Source organism: Spermophilus citellus, assembly GCF_964194105.1.
Source record: "Spermophilus citellus genome assembly, chromosome: 2".
Lineage (NCBI taxonomy): Eukaryota > Metazoa > Chordata > Mammalia > Rodentia > Sciuridae > Spermophilus > Spermophilus citellus.
Window position 1 is genome coordinate 203,178,538 of NC_138183.1, and position 11,165 is coordinate 203,189,702.

At 37.2% G+C, this 11,165-nt stretch overlaps 1 protein-coding gene across 6 annotated transcripts in view; it reads left to right on the forward strand.

Moving 5' to 3' along the window:
* ZNF143 (zinc finger protein 143) overlaps positions 1 to 11,165 on the forward strand; it is a 61,950-nt gene that overhangs the window by 30,166 nt on the left and 20,619 nt on the right. For all 6 annotated transcript variants that reach the window (XM_081266411.1, XM_081266409.1, XM_081266414.1 and 3 more), the window contains 3 exons: positions 26 to 205; positions 5,519 to 5,746; positions 9,126 to 9,274. In XM_081266411.1, coding sequence (XP_081122537.1) covers positions 26 to 205; positions 5,519 to 5,746; positions 9,126 to 9,274 — 557 coding nt within the window. The remainder of the gene's footprint in view (positions 1 to 25; positions 206 to 5,518; positions 5,747 to 9,125; positions 9,275 to 11,165) is intronic.

Below are 11,165 nucleotides of genomic sequence, written 5' to 3' on the forward strand. Positions count from 1 at the left end.
AATTTATTCCCCTTTGTATTTTCAGGAGAAAGGCCCTTTAAGTGTCCCTTCGAAGGCTGCGGTCGGTCCTTTACAACATCAAATATCAGAAAAGTGCATATTAGGACACATACAGGAGAAAGACCTTATTATTGCACAGAACCAGGATGTGGGAGGGCATTTGCCAGTGCAACCAATTATAAAAATCATGTGAGGATACACACAGGTAATGATCTCTGATCTCTTGGTCCTTTATCTTTGAAGGCTTAGTTTAATTCTTGCCCCTTCCAGAAACAATTCCTAGCTAATCTCTTCTTTTCTTCCTACCAGTTGGCATGGAGGAAAGAAGTTAAACACCTTTAAAATTTTTCAAGTTAATCATTCTTTTGTATTTTCGTTTCTTCAACAATTATTGACATCTATCATGAGTTTTTCTACCAGACACCATAGATTTAGAGACAGATAAGACATTATCAAATACAGTCTAGTTGGGGAGAGATTAGTGGTCACGAACTTGCTGAAGAATGTCTGTAACATGAACAAGATGCTTGGGAGCAGAGGCAGGAACAGTCATTTCTTGCAGGAACGGAAGAAATGTTTCAGAAAGACGTTACTGGGGAATTTGACTTTTAGACTGAATCCTGATGTAAAAGGTAGACAGAAGATTATTCTTTGCAGGGGAAGTGTAATGAATATAGGCACAAAGGTATGAAAAAATATAATATTGGGTGGTTCCATATAATTAGAGCATAGATTACATGTAGAAGATTTGTACGCAGTGAAGTCGGAGGAGTAATCAGGGGACTTTTGTATTATGCTGCCATGGTAAGGGTGTTTCTTAAATTAAACTGTGGAGCTTGTGGGGTAGAAAAGGAGGAATAATCTATGGATACATTTTCTGCTTTTTTGGCAGTACTGTGGATTGAAACCAGGGTTGGTGCTCTACATCTCCAGCCGCGCCCCACCCCCCCCTTTTTTTTCAATAAGACAAGGGTCTTACCAGGTTGCCCAGGCTGTCCTTGAATTTGTGATTCTACTGCCTTAGCCTCTCAGGTCACTGGGATTATAGGTGTATACCACCATGCTTGGCTTCTCATTTTTTAATAAACAGCTATATTAAGATAAAATTCACATACTAGACATTTATCCATTTATTTTTATTTTTAAAGAGAGAGAGGAATAGAGAGAAAATTTTTTAAAAAAAATTTTTAATATTTATTTTTTAATTTTCGGTGGACACAATATCTTTATTTTATTTGTATGTGATGCTGAAGATCGAACCCAGCGCCCCACGCATGGTAGGCAAGTGCATTACGGCTTGAGCCACATCCCCAGCCCCATTTATCCATTTAAAGCATAATGATTCTCCAGACATGGTAGTGCATGCTTGTAACCCCAGCCACTCAGGAGGCTGAAGCAGGAGGATTGCAAATTCAAGGCCAGCCTCAGGAATTTAACAAAGCCCTAAGCAACTTAGCAAGATCCTGTCTCAAAATAAAACATTAAAAAAGGCTGGGGCCAGGTGCAGTAGCGCACACCTGTAATCCCAGTGCTTGGGAAGCTGAGGCAGAAGGATCACAAGTTCAAAGCCAGCCTCAGCAACATCGAGGTGCTAAGCAATTCAGTGAGACTCTGCCTTGAAATAAAATACAAAATAGGGCTGGGGATGTGGCTCAGTGGTTGAGTGCCCCTGAGTTCAATCCCTGGTACCCGAAAAAAAAGGACTGGGAATGTAGCTTGCTGATAAAGCACCCCTTGGATTTAATCCCCAATACAAAAAAACAAAAAATGGGAGTGGAATTATTGGGTCACTTTAAAAAAGTCTTTTAGGGCTGGGGATGTGGCTCAAGCGGTAGCGCACTCGCCTGGCATGCGTGCGGCCCGGGTTCGATCCTCAGCACCACATACCAACAAAGATGTTGTGTCTGCCGAGAACTAAAAAATAATAAATATTAAAAAATTCTCTCTCTCTCTCTGTCCTCTTTCACTCTCTCTTTAAAAAAAAAAAAAGTCTATCAAAAAAAATAAATAAATAAATAAAAATAAAAAAGTCTTTTAACTTTTTTTTTTTCTCATCAATGAGTTTTTCCCTTCTTTTTTTTTTTTTTTTTTTTTAAGTTTTCGGCAGACACAACATCTTTGTTTGTATGTGGTGCTGAGGATCGAACCTGAGCCACACGCATGCCAGGGGAGCATGCTACCGCTTGAGCCACATCCCCAGCCCCATCTTTTAACTTTTTAAAAAAATTTTTTTCCAGTTGTAGATGGACACAATATCTTTATTTCATTTTATTTATTTATTTATTTATTTATTTTTATGTGGTGCTGAGGATCAAACCCAGGGCCTCACATGGGAGAGGCAGCACTTTACAACTGAGCTACAACCCCAGCCCTGTTTTTTAACTTTTGAGGAATTGCCAAACTGTTTTCTGAAGTAGCTGTGCCATTTTACAATCTCACCTGCAATGTATGATGCTTCCATTTGGTCCACACCATAGGCAGATAATTGTTATTTTTTTTTTATTATAACTTTCCTAGTGAGTGTGATATCTTTTGATTTGCATTTTCCTGATGCCTATGATGTTAAGTATCTTTTTATGTGCTTATTGGCCTTTCATATGTCTTCTTTGGAGAAATATCTTTTCAAATCCTTTGCCCCCCCCCCTTTTTTTTTAAAGAGAGGTGAGAGAGGAGAGAGAGAGAGAATTTTTAATATTTATTTTTTAGTTCTCGGCGGACACAACATCTTTGTTTGTATGTGGTGCTGAGGATCGAACCCGGGCCGCACGCATGCCAGGCGAGCGCGCTACCGCTTGAGCCACATCCCCAGCCCATCCTTTGCCCTTTTTTAACTGGGTTATTTTTTCACTGTTGGGTTGTAAGAATTATTTATAATTCTGGATACAAGTCCTTTGTCAGACAGATTTGCGTATTTTCCCTTCTATGGGTTGCCTTTTCAATTTTTTCATAAAATGCAGTCTATCATGAAGTTTGATTATCAGATGACCCATGTGAAGCCATGTAGCCAGCCAAAAGGAACTCTAAAGCTCAAGCAAAAAAAAAAAAAAAAAAAAAAAAAAAATTTGATGGGGGTGTACCAGGAATTGACCCCAGAGGTGCTTTGCCACTGAGCTACATCCCCAGTCCCTAGTTCTATTTATTTATTTATTTGTTTGTTTGTTTGTTTGTTTATTTATTTTGAATAGCATCTCACTAAATTGTTGAGGTTGACCTTGAATTTTCCATCCTCCAACATCAGCTTCTGGAGTTGCTGGGATTGAAAGCATGTTCCATTGTATTCTGCTCCATTCAGTTTTTGACTGTGGTTTGGTGCCGCCTAGTGGGGATTTCTGTTCTCAGTTGAAAATTGGCTGATTTTCCAAGTTGAAATTTGCTGCCACTTTCGTGCTTAGGAAATCTACTTCCACTTCCCTTTCCCTCACTACATTTTCCTTACAACCATCCACCAAGATAAGAACTTAATCCTGCCTGCTTTGAGAATGGATATTGGGAAGAGAACAGGAAGCCATCTCCAATTACTTTTATGTCTAAAACTTAAATTATATTAGTGAGGGATTTCTTTGTGGGTAGTTTTACTGTGGTTAGAGCCATGAGAATGCACCAAGGAAGATATAAAATAAGAATTAGCTGGAACGTGCATCTCTACACTTGCACATTCCATATCAGAAATGAAGAGTTCACACTAATACTTCCGATTCTAGTTCATCCCACAAGGCTCTTCCTCCCCATTCCATATTTGTATGTCTCTTCCACACTGAGAACCCTGGCTTCTACAGCATTGAATATTTATTCATTTGCTCAGTCTTTAGTTACATCTAAAATAATTTTAGTATCACTTCAGTCATACCACCACAATGCACAAGCCTATTGAAGAGTTCAAGGTTTGTTTGCAACTGCTGCCTCATCCCTAGCTCAAGACTGAGGACATTAGTTAAATGCCATATATAAAATATTAGTTAAGGGCTGGGGATGTGGCTCAAGCGGTAGCGTGCTCGCCTGGCATGCATGTGGCCTGGGTTCGATCCTCAGCACCACATACAAAGATGTTGTGTCTGTGGAAAACTTAAAAATAAATAAATAAATTAGTAAATATTTAAAATAAAATAAAATATTAGTTAAATACTCTATATAAAAGTTACTTGATGGGGGACTGGGGTTGTGGTTCAGTTGTAGAGTGCTTGCCTCACATGTGTGAGGCACTGGGTTCAATCCTCAGCACCACATAAAAATAAATAAGTAAAATAAAGATATTGTGTCCATCTACAGCTAAAAATACTAAAAAAAAAAAGTTACATGAGGGGTGAGGGTGTGGCTCAGTGGCAGAATGCTTGCCTAGCATGTGTGAGGCACCACATAACAAATAAAGGCATTCTGTTCATCTAAAACTACAAAAAAAAATTACTTGAAATAATTTATTTTCTTCATGCCCCAGTGTGGATAAAAGTATTCACTTAAACTATAATTAGGATGACTTGTTCCATTTGCTTTCAGTTTTAGGTACCCATACCACCACAAAATAGCATTGCCTAGATATTCTGTGATATTAAGTAATTATTGTTAATTTTGATTATATGTTGTTTAAAAATAACAGGATCCATCTTTCATATACATAATCTCACACATTTCAGATAATATAGAATGTTTTCTGGAACTGTTTTAGAATAATCCTGGGTAGGAAGAAGGGATAACTATGTAATAAATGAAACAATATTTGTTATGAATTAATAGTTGAAGCTGAGTGATTGGTACATGGAGTTTTGTTATACTGTTTCTCTATATTTTTGTGTAGGTTTTAAATTTTCCATAATAAAAAGTTCAAAAAATATTATATACTACTTATAGTATTCTCAGATTATTTCATGGAACAGGAATTAATAGTTTTTTCTTCCATTTGTCTTGCCTACTTGCTATTGGTGAGGAAAGAATAACTTTTGATTGGATCTAAGAGGTCAAGTGAAGTTAAATTGTAAATGTTCTTTTAGATATATTTAGATATATAGTTGTCTAACTTGTCCATAGACTTTTTAAAAAAATCCTTTTTCATTATCTTTATAAAACTTTTTGGGTAAGCTGCATTAGTTATAGTAATACTTGCATTTGTTATTCTTATTATTAGTATATCTATCTAGTTACAGGAAATAATAAATTATAGTTTCATCAAAGTTAAACTGGGTAATAACATCATCCTTAATTCTCTCATCTCTTGAAATTAAGGGAACATTGGGATTAATGCTTAAGGACAGTATTCAGAATGTAGACTACCTTTTGAGCCAAGTTAAAATTATAGTTACGGTTTTTCCCTCATGGTAGGATATGAAGAGATTTGGCAAGCTTTATGTGTATATGTTGCTGTGTTGGGTAAGCGCTTCATTACTGATCTATGTCCACAGCCCAGATTTGGCAACTGTTTAATTTTAGAGGTCCTCTACCCCATAATGGAATAATTATGTCTACCTATGTAAAAGCTGACCTTTTTTTTTTTTTAAAGCTGACATTTTTGTGTGCTGGTTTTTCTTAGGGGAAAAGCCATATGTTTGTACAGTTCCTGGGTGTGACAAAAGGTTTACAGAATATTCTAGTTTGTACAAACACCACGTCGTTCACACTCACTCCAAACCATACAACTGTAATCACTGTGGTAAGACATACAAGCAGATCTCCACGCTGGCCATGCACAAACGGACAGCCCACAATGACACTGAGCCCATTGAGGAGGAGCAAGAAGCCTTCTTTGAGCCTCCCCCAGGTAAGGTTTTTGTCCATTATAGCTGTTTCTGAGTTTGAGAATCAAACAAGTATGAATATAATTTATGATTCATAACATTTTCTCAAATTAGAAAGTTTCTTTTCTGTAATCACACAAATTTACAATTTGTAACTGTGAAAAGTACTATTGAAGAAAGGTACTAGAGCTCTGGGTTGTGTTAAGAGAGGAACTTGGTCTTATCTGGGAAGGTGTAGGTTTCTCTGAGGAAATGGTGTTTGGAGAAAATCTAGAGGGTGAATCTTCATGTAGGCTAACTAGGTGAAGAAACGGGTTGGTGGAAGGGAAACAGCAAAGATGAGAACTTTCAAGTAAAAGATATGATACTACAAAAAGCAGGAGGTTAGAGAGAGCAAAGTAAATTAGAGATACTGAAAGAAGCCTGATCAGGATGGTGGTTCTGCCTGGGAAGGTGGTGTGAAGTGAAGGTAGAGAATGAGGTAGGGGCAGCCTAATCATAAGATTAGAGAAGTACTCCAAATAATACTTCATTGATTCAGGTGCTGTTAGGTATATAGTAAGAAACAAAATAACTCATTTCAATGAGGAAAAAACTTTGAAAAAATATATATATATTTTTTTTTTTAGAGAGAGAGAGAGAGAGAATTTTTTAATATTATTTTTTAGTTCTCGGCGGACACAACATCTTTGTTGGTATGTGGTGCTGAGGATCGAACCCGGGCCGCACGCATGCCAGGCAAGCGCGCTACCGCTTGAGCCACATCCCCAGCCCTGAAAAAATATTTTATAGAATTATATTCAAGGCCAGGCATGGTGGCACTTGCCTGTAATCCCAGTGGCTCGGGAGGTAGAGGCAGGAAGATTGCAAGTTCAAAGCCTGCTTAGCAAGGTACTTAGAAAGGTACTTAGCAACTCAGGGAGACCCTGTTTCTAAGTAAAATACAAAAAAGGGCAGGGGATGTTGCCCAGTAGTTAAGTGCCCTTGAGTTCAATCCCCAGTACACACACACAAAAATGTAGTTATAAGACTCTTACACTTTTTAAGCCCTTTATCTTTTTCTTTTCTTTTCTCTCTCTTTTTTTTTTTTTTTTTTGGTGGTACCAGGGATTAAACCTAGGGGTGCTCTTCCACTGACTATACCCCATTCCTTTTTCTTTTTTTGAGATAGGGTCAAGACAAATTGCCAAAACTGTCCTCAAACTTGAAATTCTGTCTCAGATTTCTGAATCCCTGGGCTTATATGCATGTATCACCATGCTCTGTCTTTTGATTATCTTTTTTTCTTTTTTTTTTTTTTAAATATTTTTTAGTTGTACATGGACACACTGTCTTTATTTTGTTTATTGACTTTTATGTGGTGCTGAGGATTGAAACCAGTGCCTCACATAAGGGAGGCAAGTGCTTTACCACTGAGCCACACCCCAGCCACCTTGATCCTTTCTTATATGTTGATATTTCATATTATTAAAAATTCTTTTTTTTTTCCCCAGTACTGAGAATTGAATCTAGGAGGTACACTATCACTGAGCTACATCTCCTGCCCTTTTTAAAATTTTGAGACAGGGCCTCCCTAAATTGCAGAGGCTGTCCTTGAACTTGTGATAACTTAGGTTTAAAAAAAAAAATCCTAAAATCTGGTGGGGCACAATGGCTAATCTCAGTAGCTCTGGAGGCTGAGGCAGAAGGATTTCAAGTTTAAGGCTAGCCTCAGCAACTAAGTGAGGCCCTAAGCAATTTAGGAGACCCTGTCTTAAAATAAAAAATAAAAAGGGTGGGGATGTTGCTCAGTGGTAAAGCACCCCTGGGTTCAATCTTCAGTACAAAAAGAAAGAAGGGAAGGAAAGGGAGAAGGAGGAAGGAGAAAGGAAAAGAAAGAAAGGAGAGGAGAAAAACACAAGGAAGGGGAGAATGCTTTTCTAAGAATAGGTATAGATTTGTTTTCCTTTCACATGGTTCCCTGGGTTTTGTAACCAGTTGGGATAATAGTATATATAAATATCTGTGGAACAGAAGAAAAAAGAGTGAAGTCATTACTGTCATGGAAATGGCACCTTGATGACTGTAGTCATGTGCATGCATCAACTACTGACTTTCAGAAGACTTATAGATTACTTCTTTGTAGGGGAAAATTTTTTGCTCTCTTTCTTTCTTTTACTTCATGTGAAGTGGAAAATGTTGGAAGAATAGAGATCAGTAATCTCCCTAGTTGACAAGTATAGCAGTAATGACTTAAAATTGCTGTTTACTTGCTAGTGGTTTGCAAAATAAAGAAGTAAGGAGGTTGCTTTTGTTAACTTCTTAAATGATTAACTTCAACCCAGATAATGTGCCATTACATTGTCTTTACACAATGATGTCATTGTTTATTGATAACTTGTAATCAGTCACTTGTGTTAAAGGCTAAATTAGTAGACAGAGTTTGCAAAGTTTAGTAGTTTTGTGGTTTATGTTTATGAAGATTCTTTTATTACTTTTATGGTTTATTTTGTTTTGTGCTTTTTAGTTATACATGTATTTTGACATACAGACATGGAATATAACTTCCCATTCTTGTGGTTGTACCTGATGTGGAGTTACACTGGTCGTGTATTCATATATATATATGTGTACACACACACACACACACACACACACACATATGTATATATTTTATTGTAGATGGACACAATGCCTTATTTTATTTATTTATTTTCATGTGGTACTGAGGATTGAACCAGTGCCTCACATGTGCTAGGCAAGTGCTCTACCACTGAGTTACAACCCCAGCCCCTGGTCATGTATTCATATATGAACATAATTATATCCAATTCATTCTACTGTCTTTCTTATTCTCACCCTGCCCCCACCCCCAACTTGTATGGCTTCTTAAGTGACTTCAAGAACTTAGTGCATCCTTTTTGTATTGAAGGATTTTTTTCTAGTCTTTCTATAGAGTTTCTCCCTTCCCTTTCCCAACACATATGTACAATATCACATAATTATTCCAACTAAGATTTAAAAAGTGTGGGGCTGGAGTTGTGGCTCAGCGGTAGAGCGCTCGTCTCATGCGAGGGACCCTGGGTTCGATCCTCAGCACCACATAAAAAATAAATGAGTGAAATAAAGGTATTGTGTCCAAATATAAAATAAATATTTTTTAAAAAAAGATTTAAAAAGTGGTCCCCCAAAATTAAAACACTTAAATTTGATGGGAAAGGTTTGATGTGGTCTGATATGATTTGGTTTAGCTTTCAAAATGTAGAAGTGAAGGAAGTAGAAGGAGGTACTAGAAGCTTTCTTCATGATTTAGAATATACTATATATAAATTTTATATAATATTCTCTTTAATATTAAAATGTTATCAGTTTTCTAAACAGATTAATTGGTCATAGAGGTTATTCTTTTTCTTTTTTAAACAGGTCAAGGCGAAGATGTTCTTAAGGGGTCCCAGATCACATATGTTACAGGTGTAGAAGGAGATGATGTTGTATCCACACAAGTAGCCACAGTAACCCAGTCTGGGTTGAGTCAACAAGTTACACTCATATCCCAGGATGGGACCCAGCATGTAAGTGTCTATCAAAAGCTAGTCAAGTTAAATCATATTTCTCTTCAACCGTTTTTGAAAAGACAGTCCAGGTCCTCATTGAAGAATTTCCTTGGAATATTCCTTGGAATATCAAGGAATAAAGATTGGATTTCAGCCTGTAGGCAGGCAGTAACATATCTCCTAAAAGTTCTCCATAGGCTACTGAAAGAGATTACATGAAGTGAGTTTAGTAGGGAGAGAATGTTTATGTCCCTGTAGAATTCATATGGTGTGTTACTGGTATCACTCAAAGGTGAGGGGTAATGAAGGTCAGAACCACAGGGAAACTGAGGGCTTGAAAAGTATCCATGTGAAACATAGATCTGAGAAGGGATAGATTTGGTGGCTAATTAGGTCCAAGAGATGAGGTTTGAGAAAACAGCAGAGCCTTGGCTGAGGTGATCAGGATATGATGGACTCAATAAAAGATCCTGGGAAATAAGTGACGGGCAAACCTATGAAATTTCCAAACTGTGGCACTCTTCCTTTCCAGGACTCATGGAAGTTTACTCAACTAACTCCACAGAGTTAATAAAGCAAATATCTTGATTTCCTCCAGAAAATGCACAGTTTAATGGCTGTTCTCTAAAAGCTAAACTTGTCGTTGTTTTCTAGATTCTGCTAGCTTAAAATAATTTACCTTTGATTTTATTTTTGAGTTCTAATTAAGATTTTCTTAGTACCTTTAAAATCAGGAATGTTGGGGTATAATGTGCTTTTTTATCTGTTTCTTCCAAGGATGAATCTCTCCTTACTCATCTCTCTTGGACTTTTACCTTCTATAATTAATCTGCCTTTTTAACAAATTGATAACTATTAACATGCCTATATTAGTTAGGTGGCAGAACCCATTCAGGATCAAATAATACAAATCATTCATACCATCACATGCTTGCACCCCCAGCCCCCACTTTGACATTGTGAATTCTGCACAGTACGCTGCCCACTGACTGGCATGCAAGAAAGATTAAACATATTTACTTAACCTAATTTTAATTCATTAGCTCTAAAACTTTCTCTTGAATCAGATCGTCACAAACAGAGGACCTCTGGAAGTCATTTAATCTACCCCTCCTTCCTATGTAGGAGAAATCCCTTCTATAGCAACTTTGAAATATCCTTTACTGAGCTAATACATAGTGATTGATTAACTTCTCTGTTAAGAGGCAGCCAGGAGAACTCTACTATTTATAGGGAACCCACCTCTGTATTGTTAATTCATGGTTCTTTTTTAACCATACGGAATAAATCTAATCCCTCTTCTTATACTCCAAAACAACTGTCTTCCCCATCCTAATGAGTGTTGTATTTCTTCTAGATTCAACCTTCCCATTTCCTTCAGTAATTAGATTTCCATTCCATTCCTTCAACAGATATTTATTGACCATCTATCCCATGCCAGACATTTTGGTACTCAATACTGGGTGTACAGGAAAGGTAATATCACAGTCTAGGAGAAAGCCATTTCTAAAATGAACAGTTTCTCATAATGAGGGATATATAATTGATGGGCATATAAAGTGGTGTGGAAGCCTGAAGTAGAAAGTAATGAATCTTGGAGATTCTTATAGATTTGGTCATTCAGTTGGTTCCTGAAGAATTTTCATGAGCTTGCCATGCTAAGAATGAAGGGAAGGGAAAAGCCATGAATGTGACTTTGTCTAGGACTGGGAATCAGTTGTGGCTGGAGAGTCAGATGCAAATTAGGAAGCAGTAGTTGGTAAAGGCTAGATCATGAAAGGTTAAGGATGCCACAGAGGAAGTCTGAACATTGAAGGATAGGAAGTAACTGAGAATTTTAGCAAGTAGAATAATAAGACTTGATTTGCTTTGTTTTAGAAAGGTGTTAAGGTGGAGGATGGTTAGGGAA